This window comes from Bos indicus x Bos taurus, chromosome 17, assembly GCF_003369695.1.
Source record: "Bos indicus x Bos taurus breed Angus x Brahman F1 hybrid chromosome 17, Bos_hybrid_MaternalHap_v2.0, whole genome shotgun sequence".
NCBI classification, from domain to species: domain Eukaryota; kingdom Metazoa; phylum Chordata; class Mammalia; order Artiodactyla; family Bovidae; genus Bos; species Bos indicus x Bos taurus.
The window spans coordinates 70,091,898-70,113,038 of record NC_040092.1 but is presented as its reverse complement, the minus strand read 5'-3'; the positions used below and the strand labels follow the sequence as shown (position 1 = coordinate 70,113,038).

Sequence of the window (21,141 nt, the reverse complement as noted above, 5' to 3'; positions counted from 1 at the left end):
CACGAAGATGTGATCATTCACCTAAAGCCAGACATCCTGGAGTGTGAAATCAAATGGGCCTTAGGAAGCATCACTATGAACAAAGCTAGTGGAGGTGATGGAATTCCAGTTGAGCTATTTCAAATCCTAAAAGATGATGCTGTGAAAGTGCTGCACTCAATATGCCAGCAAATATGGAAAACTCAGCAGTGACCACAGTGCTGGAAAATGTTAGTTTTCGTTCCAATCCCAAAGAAAGGCAATGCCAAAGAATGAACAAACTACCATACAACCGCACTCATCTACACACTAAGAAAGTAATGCTCAAAATTCTCCAAGCCAGGCTTCAACAGTATGTGAATCAATAACTTCTAGACCTTCAAGCTAGATTTAGAAAAGGCAGAGGAACCAGAGATAAAATTGCCAACATCTACTGGATCATAGAAAAAAACAAATGAAAAACATCTACTATTCTTTCACCAACTATGCTAAAGCCTTTAAATGTGTGGGTCACAACCATCTTTGGAAAAGTCTTAGACATGGAAATACCAAATCACCTTACCTACCTCCTGAGAAATCTGTATGCAGGCCAAGAAGCAACAGTTAGAACTGGACATGGAACAACAGACTGACTCCAAATTAGGAAAGGAGTTTGTCAAGGCTGTATATTGTCACCTTGCTTATTTAACTTATATGCAGACTGCATCTTGAGAAATGCTGGATTGGATGAAGCACAAGCTGGAATCAAGATTGCTGAGAGAAATATCAATAAATTCAGATACGCAGATAACACCACCCTTGTGGCAGAAAGCAAAGAGGAACTTGCTCTTGCCTCTTGAATAAAGTGGAATAGGAGACTGAAATAGCTGGCATAAAACTCAACATTAAAAAAACAAACATCATGGGATCCAGTCCCATCACTTCATGGCAAATAGATGGAGAAACAATGGAAACAGTGACAGACTTTATTTTCTTGGGCTCCAAAATCACTGAGGATGGTGACTGTAGCCATGAAATTAAAAGATGCTTCCTCCTTAGAAGGAAAGCTATGGCAAAACTAGACAGCATATTAAACAGCAGAGACATTACTTTGCCAACCAAGGTCCATCTAGTCAAAGCTATACTTTTTCCAGTAGTCATGTATGGATGTGAGAGTTGACCATAATGAAAGCTGAGTGCCAAAGAACTGATACTTTTTAACTGTGGTATTGGAGAAGACTCTTGAAAGTCCCTTGGACTGCAAGGAGATTAAACCAGTCAATCCTAAAGGAAATCAGTCCTGAATATTCATTGGAAGGGCTGAAGCTGAAGCTCCAATACTTTGGCCCTCTGATGTGAAGAAATGACTCACTGGAAAAGACCCTGATGCTGGGAAAGACTGAAGACTGGAGTAGAAGGGGATGACAGAGGATGAGAAGGTTGGATGGCATCACTGACTCAATGGACATGAGTCTGAGCAAGCTCTGGGAGTTGGTGATGGAGAGGGAAGCCTGACATGCTGCAGTCCATGGGGTTGTAATGAGTTGGACATGACTGAGAAACTGAACTAAACTGAACTGAGGCATCCCAGCACTACTGCCTATAGTTTATTGGGCAGGGCCAAGTCTTGGAGTTAATGAGCTAGAGTGAAGATTCTGCAATGGCACCCACCCATACCACTGTCCACACAGCAGAAGTAACTCCCAATAATGGCTGCTGCCAGTTTCTATATCCTCTGGGTGCCACAGTCACCCCTTGCCTCTCTTAGAGATTCTCTAAGACTAGCAAGTAGGTATGGCCATTTCCTATCAAATTTCTGCTCTTGATCTGGGTCCTAGAGCATGTGAGACTTTGGGTGTGTCTTTTAAAAATGAAGTGTTTTCCTCCAATCCTGTGAGATTTCTGAAATTAAGCCCACTGGTCTTCAAAGCCAAATGTCTGAGGACTCATCTCAGTGCAGGATCCCCAGACTGGAAAGCCCAATGTGGGATTTAAAACTCTCACTCTGTAGGAGAACCTCTGCAATATATGTTTTCCAGTTTGTGGGTCACCCACCCAAGGGTTATGAGACTTGACTATATCGAGTCTGCCCTGCCTACTGGTCTTATTTTGGTTCATCCTTTTTGTCTTTAGTTGTAGATCTTTTCTATTAGGTTCCAGTCTTTTTCATCTATGATTGTCCTGCAAAGAGTTGTGACTTTGCATATACACAATGGAATATTACTCAGCTATTAAAAACAAACATATTTGAGTCAGTTCTAATGAGGTGGATGAAACTGGAGCCTATTATACAGAGTGAAGTCAGTCAGAAAGAAAAACACCAATACAGTATATTAACACATTTGTATAGAAGTTAGAAAGATGGTAACAGCAACCCTACATGCAAGACAGCAAAACAGACACAGATGTAAAGAACAGACTTCTGGACTCTGTGGGAGAAGGTGAGGGTGGGATGATGTGAGAGAATAGCACTGAAACATGTATATTACCATATGTGAAACAGATGGCCAGTCCAGGTTCGCTGCAGTTAACAGGGCACTCAAAGCCAGCACACTGGGACAACCCAGAAGGATGGAAGGGGGAGGGAGGTGGTCAGGGGGTTTGGAACAGGGGGACACATGTACACCCATGGTTGATTCATGTCAATATATGGCAAAACCCACCACAATGTTGTAATTAGCCTCCAGTTAAAATAAATTAATTAGAAAAATAGTTGTGATTTTGGTGTGCTTGTGAAGGGAGTTGAGCTCAGGGTTTTTCCACCCCTCTGTCCTGGCCAACCCCTTGGTGGTAGCCTTTTTACATGTATTTTTTATAAAGCCTTTAGTCTCTCTTTTCTTGACATTTTACAGTCTGATTTGTCATCATTAAGGGAATTCTCTGAGTCCCAGTGACCATTTACAAAAAAGAGCTTACTTCACCTTCCTCTCTCCCTTATTTTCAGTTACATCATTTCTACTTTGTTATAACACTTATGTATTATATTCCCACCCTTAGTCCCACCTTTTAGTCTTGGTTCAATTAATGAAATGCTCACAATCATTTCTTTTCCTAAAGTTTCCCTAGTCATATCCTCTAGTAGATTCCTCTGGAAGCCTCAGGACGATATTCCATGAGTGCCTAAAGTGGCTTTTTTCTCATATTCCCAAATGTTTGTTTGAGGATTTTTCAGTTTAAGGTACTGTGTAATTATTTTCTGCTACTTAGCATTTTTTTCAGGAAATTTTCATCAGCTGAGATGTATACTCATTTCTGTCTTCTTTTTATGGTGGCTTTATGAACATGTAAACTGCTTTGATCTATTTACTTCACTGACAGGCTTGGCAATTTTGAATGGCTTATAAGCTTCCAGGTTTAAGGATGCTCTCTGCTCTGTGTAGTAAAGAACAACTTCTTTAACGGATGACAGTTTTGTGGGTGATAGTTGTGTGCTCCCTTTTCTTTTATGGTTATTTGTTTATAGGATCCTGAATTTCACCTCTTCAATTTTTTTTCCAGTTAACCATTCAGAATCCAAAGGACATGCCCCAGTTCCTTTGACTTTCTTCTACCAGAAGAGACTGCTTGAATATACCAGGACTTTTTTCAGTATTTTCACAGTTGAAGTGGACTGTTGGCTCACCCTTAAGCTTTGTACTTCCAGATCCCTTTTTAACATTTTCCAGACCTTTAACACATCCTTTGTCCTCCACAAAAGTTTGCATCAAAAACTCAAAAAATAACTACTGGAAGAACAAAGATAGAGGCTTCAGGCTTCAAGCTATATTACAAAACTATAATGATCAAAACAGCATGGCAATGGCATAAAACAGACATACAGACTACTGGAACAGAAGAAAGAACTGGGAAATAAATGCACACATATATGGACAATCAATTTACAACAAAGGAGCCTAGAATATACAATGGGAAAAGCACAGTCTTCAATAAGTGTTGTTGGGAAAACTGGATAGCAGCATGCAAAAGAATGAAACTGGACCCAACTTCAACTTATACCATACACAAAAATTAAATCAAAATGAATCAAAGACATTAATATAAGGCCTAACACTCTAAAACTCTAAAAGGAATTCTAGGTCATAAGCTCCTTGATATCAATCTTCGTGATGAATTTTTTATATTTGACACCAAAACCAAAGGCAAAAAAAGCACAAACAAACAGCAGGGTTACATCAAACTAAAAAGTTTCTGCACAGCAAAGGAAATCATTAACAAAATGAAAAAGCAACCTACCAAATGGGAGAAAATGTTTCCAAATCATATATTAATATATGATAAGGGGTTAGTATCCAAAATATATAAAGATCTCACATAACTCAACTGCAAAAAAATCCAATTATAAATGGGCAAAATACTCATTTTTTCTAAAGAACACATACATAAGATCAATAAGCACATGTAATGATGCTCAATATAACAAATCATCAGGGAAGTACAAATCAAAACCACAATGAAGTATCACCTCATTCCTATGAAAGTGGTTATCATCAAAAAGACAAGAAATAAGTGTTGGTAAGGATGTGGAGAGAAGGACACATTTGTGCATTGTTGGAGGAGTGTAGACTGATGCAGCCACTATGCAAAATAGTACGAATGTTTCTCAAAAAGTTAAAAATATAATAACTACCACATGATGCAGCAATTCTTCTGGATAATTATCTGAAAGAAAAAAAATGACTATCTGAAAGATGTCCGCACCCCGTGTTCACTGTAGCACTAGTTCAAAAGCCAGGACAGGAAAATACACTAAGTATCCAATGATGGATGAATCGATAAGAAAATATGTGTGTGTATATGATGGAAAATTATTCAACCATAAAGAAGGAAACTTTGCCATTTGTGACACCATGGATGGAATTTGAAGACATTACGCCAAAGTGGAGTAAGTTAGACAGAGAGAGAGACAAATACTGTATGATCTCATGTGTGGACCTAAGAGCAAAAAACAAAAAATCTGAATTCACAAGTACAGAGTTCAGATTCAAGGGTCTGGGAGTAGGCAAAATAGATAAAGGGGGTAAAAAATACAAACTTCCAGCTACAAATTAATAATGGGATATAATGTAAAGCATGGTGGTTATAGTAATACTGTACATTTGAAAATCACTAAAAAATAGAGCTTAAAAGTTATCAATCAGAAAAAAAAATGTCTACTTATGTGTGGTGATGAGTGTTAAGATTTATAGATACGAATACTGAATCATTGTTATATACCTGAAAATAATATAGTGTTATATGTGAAATACAGCTCAATAATAATAAAAACTCTTCAGCAATTTTTCATCCATATTTATTTTTACTTACAGGTAGTTTGCAAACTGTAGTGTTCTCTAGTTGTGCTAAAGGTGTGGATCATCCATGGCTTTGCTTTAGATTATTCTATACAGTTTCCAGAAAATGTGTAAGAGACATCTGGGTTTTGGTGCATTCCACTACCTTTAGGAAACTAGATTCCAAATTTTTTCCCCTTAGTCAACTGACTTTAGTCAACCCCATAATACAGGAGACTGAGAAAAGGATGAGAGTATAGCAAAGAGTCCTTTAAACCATGATATGCCATTTCAACCTGATAGTGGGGCTCCTAGGCTCATACCTGGTGATATAGGAACACCTAATTCATAAGAGTCAATCTCTATTAAAGCCTTTGACTGTGTGACCACAATACACTGTGGAAAAGTTGGCTTAAAGCTCAACGTTCAGAAAACTAAGATCATGGCATCCAGTCCCACCACTTCATGGCAAATAGACGGGGAAACAGTGGAAACAGTAGCTGACTTTATTTTTCTGGGCTTCAAAATCACTGCACATGGTGATTGCAGCCATGAAATTAAAAGACACTTACTCCTTGGAAGGAAAGGTATGACCAATCTAGATAGCATATTGAAAAGCATAGACATTACTTTGCCAACAAAGGTCCGTCTAGTCAAGGCTATGGTTTTTCCAGTGGTCATGTATGGATGTGAGAGTTGGACTGTGAAGAAAGCTGAGCACTGAAGAATTGACGCTTTTGAAGTGTGGTGTTTTAGAAGACTCTTGAGAGTCCCTTGGACTGCAAGGAGATCCAACCAGTCCATTCTGAAGGAGATCAGCCCTGGGTGTTCATTGGAAGGACTGATGCTGAAGCTGAAACTCCAGTACTTTGGCCACCTCATGCGAAGAGCTGACTCATTTGAAAAGACACTGATGTTGGGAAAGACTCAGGGCAGGAGAAGGGGACAACAGAGGATGGGATGGCTGGATGGCATCACTGGCTCAGTGGACATGGGTTTGGGTGGACTACAGGAGTTGGTGATGGACAGGGAGGCCTGGCGTGCTGTGGTTCATGGGGTTGCAAAGAATCAGACACGACTGAGCAACTAAACTGAACTGAATCTCTATTAAACCTAATCACAAACGAAGAGCTGTTTTTCAGGAAGAGAATTATTGGCCTAGGAAAATGCAACTGTTTCAAATCTTGGAGGTCTTTTTTCACTGTTTTTCTAGCAGAAATTAGACACATTTCAAGTACATTGGACCCACTGAGTCAAAATTGGTGAACTGCATAGCTGATTACATTGCTGCTTTCACCATATTTTGCCTGAGACCCCTATTCAAAACCCATTAACTTCTGATCACACAGTAAATACACCAGTGTAGTTTTTCCCTAATGTGTGTGTTTGGATTATGGTTCCTTAAAAATCTTCAATTTGTTTCTGAGAAGTTATAATATATCTTTTTACTTAAAAGAAATTTAGATAAAATACAGAAGAGACAGATAGACCAATTTATCATTGCACTGTATCTGGAGTGAAGGGAACTAGAAGTGTGACCTCATATGCTTTCCTCATAATCATGTATTTTGTAATCCTTCCACAGCCTAATAAAAACACATACAAATGTTTTCTCCCTCTTTACCCAAAATACATCAATTTCTAAACTTTACTTTTTTCCCATCGCTTTCTATATTAGGAATAAAGAGTATTATTTTGTACAACCTTTTCAGTTCAGTTCAGTTCAGTCACTCAGTCGTGTCCAACACTTTGCTACCCCATGAACCGCAGCACGCCAGGCCTCCCTGTCCATCACCAACTCCTGGAGTTTACCCAAACTCATGTCCATTGAGTTGGTGATGCCATCTCACCATCTCATCCTCTGTCGTCCCCTTCTCCTCCTGCCTTCAATCTTTCCCAACATCAGTGTCTTAAAATGAGTCAGCTCTTCGCATCAGGTGGCCAAAATACTGGAGTTTCAGCTTTAACATCAGTCCTCCCAATGAACAACCAGGACTGATTTCCCTTAGGATGGACTGGTTGGATCTCCTTGCAGTCCGAGGGACTTGCAAGTCTTCTCCAACACCACACTTCAAAAGCATCAATTCTGTGCTCAGCCCCCTTTACAGTCCAACTCTTCCTATTCACCAATAAATGTATTATTTAATCAGTCCCCTAATGAGGGCTTCCTTGATAACTCAGTCAGTAAAGAATCTGCCTGCAGCACAGGAGACCCCAGTTCGGTTCCTGGGTCGGGAAGATCTGCTAAAGAAGTGATAGGCTACCCACTCAAGTATTCTTGGGCTTCCCTGGTGGCTCAGCTGGTAAAGATCCACCTGCAATGTGGGAGACCTGGGTTCAATCCGTGGGTTGGGAATATCCCGTAGAGAAGGGAAAGGCTAATTCCATGGACTGTATAATCCATGGTGTCGCAAAGAGTCAGACAGGACTAAGCAACTTTCACTAGTGATGGGTATTACAGTTACAAAATGTTTCAATAAATAGTTTTACACATACTATTTCACACATGTGCAAGTATATTCCAGAAGTAGGACTTCCGGATCAAAGATTTAAGTATTTGTAATTTTGGATGATAGCTGAATAATTGCTCTCTACATGAATTACACTAATTTATAATCTCACCTGAAATGTATGAAAATGCTCATTTTATTCAATGCTTCCAAAGGTTTATCAACCTTTTGAATTCCTGTAAATCTAACTTTTCAGATTGCATTTTTTTATGAGATAAAGCACTTTTTCATATGTTTAAGGGCCAAGTCTTCTGTCTTCATACATTTTGCCCATTTTCCTCGAGTGGACGTTCTTTTCATTGATATTTATAAATATTAGAGATTAGCACTTTGTGAATCAATTCACAATTATTTTTCAAGTTTTATCATTTCTCTTTTGACATAACTTTTAGCATTTTCTTGCCACACAGGATTTCCTTTTTAAATTGGACTTTCACCTTCTTCTATGATGACCTTTAGATTGTGAGTCATAGTTAGGGAAAACATCACACTCTAATATTGTAAAAGGAAAACCAGAGAAGAGAGGTAAGGTTAAACTCTCTGCATAACTTTTCTGATCTTTCTGCTTACCATGGTTTTTAAACAAGCCAAGGATCATAGCTACTTAGTACTTCGTATTTCAGTCATAGCTCCTTGCACAAAGTTGCACAAAGAATTTGATCAACGGCTGTCTTTAGAAGTGTTTCCCTGTCGAGTGAACAGCATGACATAGCTAAGAAAGTTACCAATTAATAATGGCTTGTGGTTAATAGCTTATTATAGAGCCTGTGCTATAAGAATTAAATCAGCAAGTAATTAGTAGCTATGTTCACAAGTGAAATTTCATATGCAGTATGAACAAAATTAACCATTACATCAACCATTACAAGCTCAAACATTACATCACAGAGACAGCGCTTGATATGAATGCACTGATTTATATATTTCTATTTAAAGGGAACAGAAAGAATGAGAAACCAGTACATTAAATGACTACTATACATTATATAGTTCCACCTAAACAATACAGGCTACCACTTGAGTGCTTTCTACTTGGAAGTGTTTTTACCTTTAACATTGTAAAGTTACCATGATTATACAGATTTGAAATTATAGCTTCGAATGATTAAAAATCATGTACAAACTCAGAGTTATTACTTGGCTGTGGCAGAACCGGTAATCAAACCTGAGGCCTGTATATACCTGCCATACAGGTATGGCAGCTATGGCAGAACTGGTAATCAAAGGCCAAAGTTCGTATGTTTCCCACCATATAACTATGGATCTCCAAATGCACTGTGTGATTGATTGGTAAACTCTCTGAACTGTGATGTACAGTTGATCCTCCAAGAACACAGGGGGTTAGGAGTATCCACATTCCAGTATCCATGCTTCCATACCGGCAGATTCAACCAACCACAGATGATGTACTATAGCAGAATATATTTATTGAAAAAAACTCAAATATAAGTGAACACACACATTTTGTTCAAGGGTCAACTGTATAATATATATATATATATTTTTTTTTTTTTACTTTACAATATTGTCTTGATTTTGCCATATTTGTGGGAACTTGTAATTATATTTGGGCCATTCCAAACATTTCTATGGAAAACTGAATTAATTTGTCTGTTTATCTTCTGGTTTGAACCTGAGTCACCTCTGCATCTCAAGGGTATTTCCATAGCAGTTGACAAAATACTCACTGTATGTTTGCTGAAGGAGTGATATGAAGCTGTGAATCACAGAAGTTAAACTGTAAAATCAGATGTCAGAAAGAAATTAACACTAGTTAAGGATAATGTTTATGCTCATTCAATTTTGAAAATCTAAGGCAACAACCTAGAGAAAGTATTAAGTATGGTCCAATGGAATGAACCTTCTTTAGAGGATGCAATCAAGACTAATTTACTATCTCCAATAACTTCTGCTAAAATAATTTCAGAAGAAATACATGCAGCTATTTAATATTCTACTTATCAAAACCCTATATTCCATACAATGAGATGATTATCAAAGCTAGTATCTGGTATCTAACCAGTGCAAAGATTTTTGTCTCTTTTGGAAACCATCATTAGAAACTGATCACAGATGTATGCTGCTGAACTATTAAACAGCCCAAATGACCTGAGTTCATTAATTATTCATAAGAAAGAGGGGAAAACATCACTGGGTTAATCAACAAAATATTTCTACTGGTCCCTAAAAACGACTTTGTTAGTATGTTTCACAAAACTATTAATTTTCTTCCTGCATTATCCTTTGCTTTGATCCCAACGAAGACACTGAGCCTACGGAAACCAAGTAAGGGAAACTGGTTTTTAGAAGGGCAAGGCAATTGTGAGAACTAAACTTTTTGCGCATACTAATAAACAAGTGAGACACACGCATATTAGAAACACTGTATATTTAATGTCAAAGAATTTGAATTCAAGTACAAAAATTAAACAACACATGATTTCAACATTAAAAAACCATAACACTTCTTACTCAACTATACATCGAATATCAAAAAAACAGAAGTATAACTACAAAAACCTTGAATATATTAACAGCAAAATTATAATTTATTTTTACAACAAATAATTATTAACTAAAATATTTATAGTTATTTTCAAGGACCACAATGGTAGACTGCTTTTTCTTTAGTACTGCATAAAATTTGCATCTTAATCTTTTTGCCCTTCATTTCTTTTTACATAATAGTTAGATGCTTCTGGTTATATGATTGTTCTAATCTCTGATACAGATAAGTGATCCTTGGTAATCAAATTTAGTGCTTTAATACTTGTGAAACTCTATTTAGTAAAGTTACAATGAAAAAATGTAATGTAAACTTCTGGGTTCTATTGACCACTCAAGAATCAGAAGTTATTTAAAATCCCAAAAATTTAAAACGAACAGTAGTTTGTTATACCTTTATCAAGAGAAATCACTGAGTAACTTTTTAACTGTAGGATTTTTACAAGTTTTACAATTGTAGGTTATTTTGATGTTTACTATGGCTGATGTTTACTATGTTGAATATGTAATTTTCATTTTAAAACCAAATGTACAGACCCGATTCTAAAATAAAACAGTATTTTAATGTGCATGCTTTACAAAGAAACTTCATATTCCTGTTTACAGTATTTTCTTCAGAAGAATGAGGCCTGATTGGAGATATATAATCGCTGTCCAACATGGCTGCCATTAGCAAGAGGTATCGTTGGTGACAAGGAATAGCTTGAATAAGAGTAAGGCCTTGAAGTATAAGGAAGCACGCTGGGAGTCCCAGAAGAGAGAGTAGCACTAACAGGGGAAAGACTATTTATTGAGCTGCGACGGAAATTGTAGTCTGTAAATAAATACATAACAATTATGCTGCACATCTTTATGGTTACAAATTTAACTCAAAGGGACAACGCATTATAACTATAATCACAGTTTAACATAATGTTCTAAAACTTTCAAAATCCTGATTATCTTATATTGCTGGTAAAGACTATTTCAGCATTCACTGCATTGCAAATCCTGACAGTTTCATCAGTTATGTAAACTTTCACTGACACAATGCTTCAGAGATCTTACTAGAATGCATTCTTGGATATCTATCAATTGTTTTGTGTCTTTATGATCACCAAAAAAGAGAACCTCTGATTTCTCTTACTCTATTCACAATGAAGCTCCTGTTAAATCTGATATTGACACTAAGGGGTAGGTCATCCATGAAGAAAAGATATAAAACACTGAATTCATTATTTGCTTCTTTTTAAAAATTGTGTTAGGTGAAACATTTACCCCTGGATTGCAAAAATTGTCTAACATTTCATTACTTAAATATTAATATAAACAATTATACAACTCGACAAACCAACTTAATATCAGAATCCTACCAGTACCATAAAACAGTAAAATGAATCTTCATAAAATAAATGTCAAGAAACCATTATCAACTTACAATATTGAGAAATCCAAAAATTAATCCAAATTATTTTTTGAAAACCAGTACTTGAAATATTACTATTCCAAAATAAACATTAATCTTATGTAGATGCAATTTCCTGCTTCATTAATTATAATGTTTAGAGATGTGTGTGACCATTAAAGACCAAATCTGTTAAATCCTGTACTTTCCAAAAACTCAACTATGTTCTTTAGTGTAGAGTAAGTCAAAGAGTGTGAAAATGACTATAAAATGATTACTTATAAAAGGTATGGTACTTCTAGGAATGGAAGAAATTAGGTCATCTAATATATAGGTCAAGTTTTTTCTACATTTTCCTGGTACTATAAATGAGGCTTAAAAATGAACATTAACTTAGTATTGTCATGGAACTTAATAGTAGGCCAACAGGAATGAGATCAACTGCAGGGGAATAAGCTCAAGAAACATCAGAAAGAACCTAGTTAAGAAAAAAAAATGGAAAAAATAAAAATCAGTTAAATGTAAGTTTAATTTCTAGCACTGTAAAACTCTAATTAGAATAATTTTTATAAACTTTTAATGGTACCATAAGATCAATGAAAGCAGTTTGCTACAAGAAGACAAATACCAAGACATCCAGCTAAAAATATTTTCAATATTTGAAACTGGATAAGGAACTATCCATTTGATACCATTTGCTTTCCTAATATCCAGGTATTATAGAATAAAGTAACATAAATCCAGGTATTATAGAAATTTTTTTTTCTTCTTTTAAAGGATCCTCTTTGCCTGAAGCATTACAATATTGAGTATAAACAGAAATCTTAATGTTTCTGATAATTCTAATAATTGTTTTTTTTAAAGTTCTGATTCTCTCCTCTCATTCTAAAGATTATCACACAATCAATTCCTTATTCATATAGTTCATGCTTTCAAATTTTAACAGTGTAATCACAGACAAAATGATTTAAAAGAACAGATCTTTAAATAGTTATACTTGTGTATGGGGAAATGAAGTTTTCAGAAAAATCACTTTCACTTTGGGTTTATATCCATTCAAGATCTAATGCAGCCTGTTCATGGAATGTGGCTGAGAGAGAGATTTTCAGAAGATTTCACAAAGAAGATACAGACAACTGGCTACTTACAGAGTGCTCATTAGGTCTGAAGAACTGCATTTTTGATATACCCCTACTGTAAACCTTCAATTTAAAAACACACTAATGACCACTGTAGTCTCACATTCTGAAGGAGACTAAAATATAAAATTAAAAGGGCACTTTGATGGCTTTATTCATAGAGGATAAATAAAGAAAAAAAATTCTCCCTAATACTACGAAGATTGGGAAATAAAAGGCTTCAGATGTTTACAAGCATTTCAAAAAAAATTCTTTTGCAATCAAAAACTCTAAATATATTCAGAAAAACATCTGGGTGTCTAGAAAATATAATACATACCAAACTTGAGATAATACCTGTGAGATAAATCTAGATGAATTGTATTTCCTCTAATATATAATTTATGTATCACAGACAACAGAACTCAGAAACATCACTGATTTCTATGAAACAACAAATTAACAAATGAATTAAAATTCCTAACATATATTTACTTGCCCACCTCTGCTTTTTCTTCCCAATGAACATCCTTAGTTCTTGTTCATCCTCTGTTTCTGCCTCAGACTGGGATATGGACTCCCCTCCCCCCTTCTTCTTATGGGAATGATACAGAGCCAATTTCAGGATTTGTTTCACACTGATAATTATTTAACTGTCTTAACACTTTTTAAATTGAGGTAAAATTTACATTTTACATTTAAATTGAGGTACAATTTACATGGGGCTTCTCTAATAGCTCAGCTGGTAAAGAATCCACCTGCAATGCAGGAGACCTGGGTTTGATCCCTGGGTTGGGAAGATCCCCTGGAGAAGGGAAAGGCTATCCACTCCAGTATTCTGGCCTGGAGAATTCCATGGAATGTATAGTCCATGCGGTCGCAAAGAGTCGGACACGACTGACTTTCACTTTCACAATTTACATACAATAAAATGCATACATCTTATGTGTTCATTACAATGAGTATTGCTAACTATAAAAACCTATGTAAACAACACCTAAAGCAAGATATAAAACATATCCGTCAATCTAGAAGATCCCATTATCCATTTCAGAGCCCTTCTATTGGAGGCAACCACTTTCTGATTTCTAGCATTATTAGTTTAGTTTTGCCTGTTCTCGGACTTTATATAAAATGAATTCTTAAGGTACTTTTTATGTCTAGATTCATTCATGTTATATCAGTAGGCTGTTCATTCTTATTGTTGAGTAAGTAGTATTCCACTGTATGAATACACCACAATTTCTTTATCCATTTACCTGTTGATAAAAATTTGAGTTGTTTCTAACTTTGACTATTATGATTAAGCTGTTATATACATTCTTATACAAGTTATTTAGTGAATACATATTTTCATTTCTTTGGGGTAAATAACTAAGAGTAGAATTGCTAGGTGATAGTGTAGAGACAGATACTGCTAAACAGTGCATTTACAGCAGTACACACATATTGCAGTGATATGAAATGATATCTCATTTTGGTTTTAATTTGTATTTCCCTTATGTCTAAGGATTCCCTGGTGGCTCAGACAGTAAAGAATCTGCCTGCAATGCAGAAGACCCAGGTTTGATCCCTGGGTTGGGAGGATCCCCTGGAGAAGAAAATGGCAACCCACTCCAGGCTTCTTGCCTGGAGAATCCCCATGGACAGAGGACCCTGGTGGGTTACAGTCTACAGGGTCGCAAAGAGTCACACACGACTAACATTTTTACTTGCACAAAATTTCATCGTAAAATTTAGAGGTCTCCAGATAATCTGGGTTGAAGAAAACCTCACAGCCTGCTAAATGGGGGCTACATTCGTACTTGTTGTGGCATGCAAGAGACTGGTGGAACACAACCAAGCTGTTTAAATTGCAGAAGACAAGTTGCAAAGATCTGAGATGCAAAGGCTGGCTACAGGCATATTTCACTGCATGTAGCATCTGAAAAGATTCTTTGTTATGATTTATGAGGGTCCTGGTTAGGTCTTGGTTCTGACCCCAGTGACTTGCAATAAAAATGAACCCAAAGGCTTGAACTAGACATTTTACTAAAATGGTCACTTACTGATCATTCTTACTGGTTTTTTTCTTCTTACTGTTGATATCAATAAAGTTTTTTACTAATTAAATTCTCTAAATCAAAATATTAAATAGGAATAGCTTGAGTCCTCAGAAGTCTCTACTTAAAACCACCTCTTTCACTGAAGAATATTACCAACAAAAGATGGTTGATTTGAGTGACTTTTCCATATTCCACACAGTTAAACAGAGAAAACAAGTCAAAAATTAGGCCTTCTAACTCCTAGGAAAGTACTATTTTCACCTGATCAAGCTCTTTTACTGTGACAATTTTCTCACTGGGTTGAGAGAAAGTGTTTCAAAAGGGTGTTGTGGGCAGGGTGAGAGAAAGAGAGCGCTGAAGCTTCCCAGGTGGCTCAGTTGGTAAAGAATCTGCCCGCAATGTGGGAGGACCCAGGTGTGATCCCTGGGTTGAGAAGACCCCCTCATATAGGGAATGGCAACCGACTCCAGTATTCCTGCATGGAGAATTTCACTGACCAGAGGAATCTAGTGGACTACAGTCATGGGGTCACAAAGAATCAGACATGATTGAGTGACTAACACTAAGCTACCCGGCTTCTGCTTGCACCTACCCACACCCTCATTTTGCACTTCAACACACAACTCTGCATTCCCTTGCTTTAAATGCTAAACTTTTATGCAACATTTCATTTAAGGAAAAGGCCCCTTTGTACAAAAAAAATGTTATGAGTAACTTGCTCTAACACAATGCTTTATTAGAGATATCATTTTAATCAAATCCTCTAAAATTCCATATTTATATGCTGAATGAAAACATTTTTACAGAATAAATTTGATTTATAGGCTTAACCTTAAGAGGGCCCTTAATTCCAGAAGACTCTGAAGCTATGTCTGGAGTGAGCAGGATCGTGAGTCATAGCCATGGTGCCACGTGGTGCCAGGGAGGGAGTGCAGAGCCTGGCAGAACATGTCCCACCTGCTTGCCAGTCCTACCTCTGCAGTGAACACACTGTGGCCTCCGACCCTTCTCTGTCCAGCATGAGACAAACGCCACCAATATGTTTCTCAGTGGAAACTAAGAAATAGGTATACTGATTTATTCTGTTTGAGTCTTGCTTTTCTGTTTCTCTCTTACACATCCTGATGGAACATCACACAATCGCCAGCTGCTTTTGTCTCATACAAAGGAGAAAGCCTTAATAGAGACCTGAAAGTGAGTTCCGAGAAAGCATCCTCTCATATTAATCTTTTTCTTTTAGTTTCTAACCAGACACTCTTTGAATTCATTTTCCATTACAAAGTAAATTCCTCGTAATTGGTTTTTTCCTTTCTCCTTGTTAGCTCTGTGAATTCTACCTTGATATCCACCTCTTCTTTCTGATGTACCTTTTTAAAGTGTACGATTCAGTGATTTTTAGTACAGGCATAAAGTTATGCAAACAAACACCACTATCCAGAGCATTTTCAAGACCCTCAACAGAAATCTGTATGTACCTATTAGCAGTCACTCCCCATTCCATCTCCTCCAGCCCCAGCAACCACTCACTTTTCTGTTTCTACAGATTTGCCTATTACAGATTTTTCATATAAATGAAATTACATAATTAAGGTGGTCTTTCTTAACTAACATAGCATGATTTAAAGGTTCATCCATGTAGTATGTATCAGAACTTTTTTATAGCCATCGTATAGAGATAATGCATTTTGTTTATCAAATTGTTTATCCATTTGTTTATCAATGGACATTCACCTTTTGGTTGTTGGGAATAATACTGCTAAAGAGTACGTGCGCAAAATTTTGTGTGAACATATGTCTTCAATTCTCTAGAGTGAATAACTAGGAATGGAATTACTGGGTCATATGGTAAACTCTGTTTAACTTTCTGAGGTATTGCCAATGATTTTCCAAGAAACTATATACCATTTTAACACTCCCAACAGCAATGTGAAGCACCCGATGTTTTGACCTGTGAAAAACATTTCCACCTTTAACATGTATTTTAAGCATTTCTTTAGATTTCTATGAAATCTCTATCAAAATTTTGAAAAAATTTCATTTTACCATTTTTTATTTCAATTTCTAATATTCTAATAGCCATAACTATAGTAACTCAATAACTTTCTTTTACTGAACCACTGAATTTCATCTTTAAAATAGTTTTTTCTAACAGTATTATATATATCTAGAGTATTTTTAAAAGGCTGGGTTCAAACATAGACATTAAAATCATGTATGTTAGAAAACAATTAACATTTATCATTCATTATGCTGTATTTCTATCCTAGTACAGAAGACCAAGAGCTAACTGTATAGCAGAGGAAAGCATTTTCAGAATTGGTAATTATTAAGCAACTATAACCTATGAGATATTTAAAAATCATTAACTAAATTTTTATGTGGTATTTTTGACTGGACTACATTAGGAGTATCAAATTTACTGGTATTTTTACCTCATTTACTTTCCCTACTTCAAGTAAATTTTTTTTAAGTATTTTTATTTCCTACTTAATTTTTCCTATCAGGTGACTGACAGTAAAGGGCAAAGAGTACACATGCAATGACCGATGTGTTTCTTTAAGAGTAGGCCCACAGAGTAGCTGAGGTCAGTTATTTCTGTTTTAATATGATTTATAGGAGGGTTTGAATATGATAATCTTAGTAATAGGCAGCTGGGTAAGAAAGTTACTGTCTATAACTGTTTCCTTATAAGCTTATAGTTAATTAGTTCTCTGATTTTACTAGATGATTCTATTTCTCAGATTCAATTTTGAGGGGAAATTATTAATTAAATTATGGACTGCAGCCTACCAGGCTCCTCCACCCACGGGATTTTCCAGGCAAGAGTACTGGAGTGAGCTGCCATTGCCTTCTCCACATTACAGTGTAATTCCCATATAATTTTGAAGATACGGGTTTAAAATTTTTACTCTAAAAACTTTGATACCATATATCATAAACATTTTGTCAATTATCTGTATTATTATTAGCAGCTGTTTCATTCTAAATTATCTAAAGATTATAATTGAAACCCCAAAACAAAGATCTGAAACCCTTGAAAATGCAAACTAATATCACTACAGTGAAAGCAATCAGTTTCAGTGCCTGCCTGGGAAAGAGGACCCAGAAGAATAAGTGGATTATAGTAAAGGTGACAGAAATCTTCTTTTTCTTGATTTCACAAATTTATAAAGCAAAACTGACCAGAAGTGTACACTTTAAATTTGAGCATTTTATTGTATTTTAATTATACCTTAAAAAAGCTAGAAAGAAATCCCAAGCATTTCTCTGGGTTAGTTTAAGTTTCCCAAACTACATCCCACACAATTCTTGAAACAAGAATCCCTTGGGCCAAAAAACATCTTAGGAAAATTTTAGGAAAGATGGATCTAACAGCTAAACAAATTGTACTATAGTTATTCAGGACGCTAACTGCAATGCATTATAACTTCCAAGGGGAGTATATATAGTTCATGGTTCCTCCCAAACGTGAGCACAGAAACAGCTGTTTCACTGAACAACTGTGCAAATCAGTATAGGAAGAACCTTTAATAAGACTACTATATAATGGGAAAACATTAAAAAGAAATCAGAAAAATTCTTAAAATATGTTAAATACAGCAATTATAAACTCAAATGTCTTCAGAGGCCAAGATGTAACAAAAGAGCTGAAAAAGGACCAAATGTAAAATAATAGGTGTTCAGCTATTTGTACTGAAGTGAAACCTAGCTGCTTTCCTGTCAAAAAATTGAAGAGACCAAACAAATTCTTTCTAGAACTTCCAGTATGCTACCTTTGTATTAAGAGATTTAATTGTGTCAAATTCCTTTTAATGCTAGTTTATATACCATTTGGAAAAAGAAGAATAAAAGAGCAGCCTATGAGAGGGAAAATTATGATTTGAGTTATAACAAACTAGGCTTCCTAGGTGGTGCTAGTGGTAAAGAACTCACTTGCCAATGCAGGAGACAGACACGAGTTCGATCCCTGGGTTAGTAAGACCCCCTGGAGGACAGCATGGCAACACACCAGTATTCCTGTCCGAATCCGAGGTCCAGAGGAGCCTGGCAGGCTACAGTCCATAAGGTCACAAAGAGTCAGACATGACCGAAGCGACACCACACATACAAAACTAGGCTTCAGTATAGCTTAAAAATTGTAGCTCACTACAAAAACTGTCTGAGCCAAGGTGAAGACACAGCTCTAAGAAAGATAGCAACTCTTTTCAAGTTTCATTTCCGTCAGTAAATTTAGCCTTCATACTTTAAAATTTGAACAAAAAAAAAAATTGTAGGGAAGGCAGTTCTGAAACAGCATCACATATTTAAAAATTTTAACTAAGAGTAAGATCTATACAAATAAAGTTTTAAGTTTCAAATTTAAACATATTGCTTGTATCTGAAGTATGGTGCTCTCTGTTCAGTTGCTAAATCATGTCCTACCCCATGGACTGTAGCACACTGGGTTCCTCTGCCCTTCACTGTCTCCCAGAGTTTGCTCAAATTCATGTCCATTAAGTTGGTGAGCCTATCTAAATATCTCATCTTCTGCTGCACCCTTCTTTTTCCCCTTTCTCCTTCTGCCTTCTATCTTTCCCAGAATCAAGGTCTTTTCCAGTGAGTTAGATGTTTACATCAGGGGGCCAAAGAATTAGAGCTTTAGCACCATCATCAGTCCTTCCAATGAATGATCGAGGTTGATTTCTTCCTGGGTGTCCAAGGGACTCTCTCAAGAGTCTTCTCCCACATCATAATTCAAAAGCATCAATTCTTAGCATTCAACCTTCTTTATAGTCCAACTCTCATATCCGTAGGTGACTATATGAAAAAACCATAGCTCTGACCATACAGACCTTGTTGGCAAAGTGATGTCTTCTTTTTAATACACCGTCTAGGGGCTTCCCTGTTAGCTCAGTTGGTAAAGAATCTGTCTGCAATGCAAGAGATTCCTTGGTTGGGAAGATCTGCTAGAGAAGGAATAGGCTACCCAACCCAGTATTCTTGGGCATCCCTTGTGGTTCAGCTGGTAAAGAATTCACTTGCTTGAGGGAGACCTGGGTTCGATCCCCGGGTCTGGAAGATCCTCTGGATAAGGGAAAGACTACTGACTCCAGTACTCTGGACTAGAGAATGCCATGGACATGCACAGTCCATGGGGTCACAAGGAGTCGGACATGACTGAGCAGCTTTCACTTTCACTTAGGTTTCTCATAGCTTTCCTCCCAAGGAGCAAACATCTTTTAACTTCAAGGCTGCAGTCACTGTCCACAGATAATTTTGGAGCCCAAGAAAAGAAAATCTGTAACTGCTTCCACTTTTTCACCATTTCCCATGAAGTGATGGGATCAGATGTTGTGACCTTAGTTTTTTGAATAAGTGAAGCCAGCTTTTTCACTCTCTTTCACACTTATCAAGAGGCTCTTTAGATTCTCTTCCCTTTCTGTCATGAGAGTGGTATCATTCGAATATCTGAGGTTCTTGATATTTCTCCTGGCAGTCTTGATTTCAGGGTGGAGGAATTTCACATGGTGTACTCTGCATATAAGTTAAATAAGCAAGGTGACAATATACAGCACTCCCATACTCCTTTTCCAATTTTGAACCAGTCAGTTGTACCATGTTTGGGTCTGCTATTTCATGACCTGCATACAGGTTTCTTGTTTATCAGGAAACTAAGGTGGTCTGATAGTCCCATTTCCTGAAGAACTTTCTAGTTTGTTGTGATTCATACAGTGAAAAGCTTTAGACATAGTCAATGAAGCAGAAGCAGATGCTTTTCTGGAATTCCTTTGCTTTTTCTACAATACAATGAATGCTGGCAATTAAATCTCTGGTTCCTCTGCCTTTTCTAAAAGGCATCTGGAAGTTGTACATCTGGCTTGTACATCTGGAAGTTCTCAATTCACATACTACTGAAGTCTAGCCTGAAGAATTTTGAGCATTATCTTGCTAGTATGTGAAATGAGTACAATCGTATGGTAGTTTGAACATTCTCTGGCATTACCCTTCTTTGGGATTGAAATGAAAACTGACCTTTTCCAGTTGTATGGCCACTGCTAAGTTATCCAAATTTGCTGGCATATTCAGCACAGTACTTTAACAACATCATCTTTTAGGATTTGAAATAGCTCATTGGAATTCCATCATCTCCACTAGCTTTGTTCATAGTAATGCTTCATAAAGCCCACTTGAATTCATACTCCAGGATGTCTGACTCTGGGTGGGTGACTATGGCATTATGATTATCTGGGTCATTAAGACCTTTCTTGTATAGTTTGTCTCTATATTCTTGATACCTATTCTGAATCTCTTCCGCTTCTGTTAGGTCCTTACTTTTTCTTTCCTTTATCGTGACCATCCTTGCATAAAATG

The 21,141-nt window shown here is 36.6% G+C and overlaps 1 protein-coding gene across 4 annotated transcripts in view; it reads right to left on the bottom strand.

Annotated features, from left to right (window-relative positions):
* Window positions 1-9,736: 9,736 nt before the first annotated feature.
* RBM46 (RNA binding motif protein 46) overlaps window positions 9,737-21,141 on the bottom strand; it is a 59,073-nt gene continuing 47,668 nt past the window's right edge. For 2 of the 4 annotated variants that reach the window (XM_027513508.1, XM_027513507.1), the window contains exon 5: window positions 9,737-11,057. In XM_027513508.1, coding sequence (XP_027369309.1) covers window positions 10,858-11,057 — 200 coding nt within the window. In that variant the 3' untranslated portion in view covers window positions 9,737-10,857. Of the gene's footprint in view, window positions 12,106-21,141 lie in introns of all 4 variants that reach the window. The other 2 variants (XM_027513510.1, XM_027513509.1) reach the window with 2 other exon arrangements.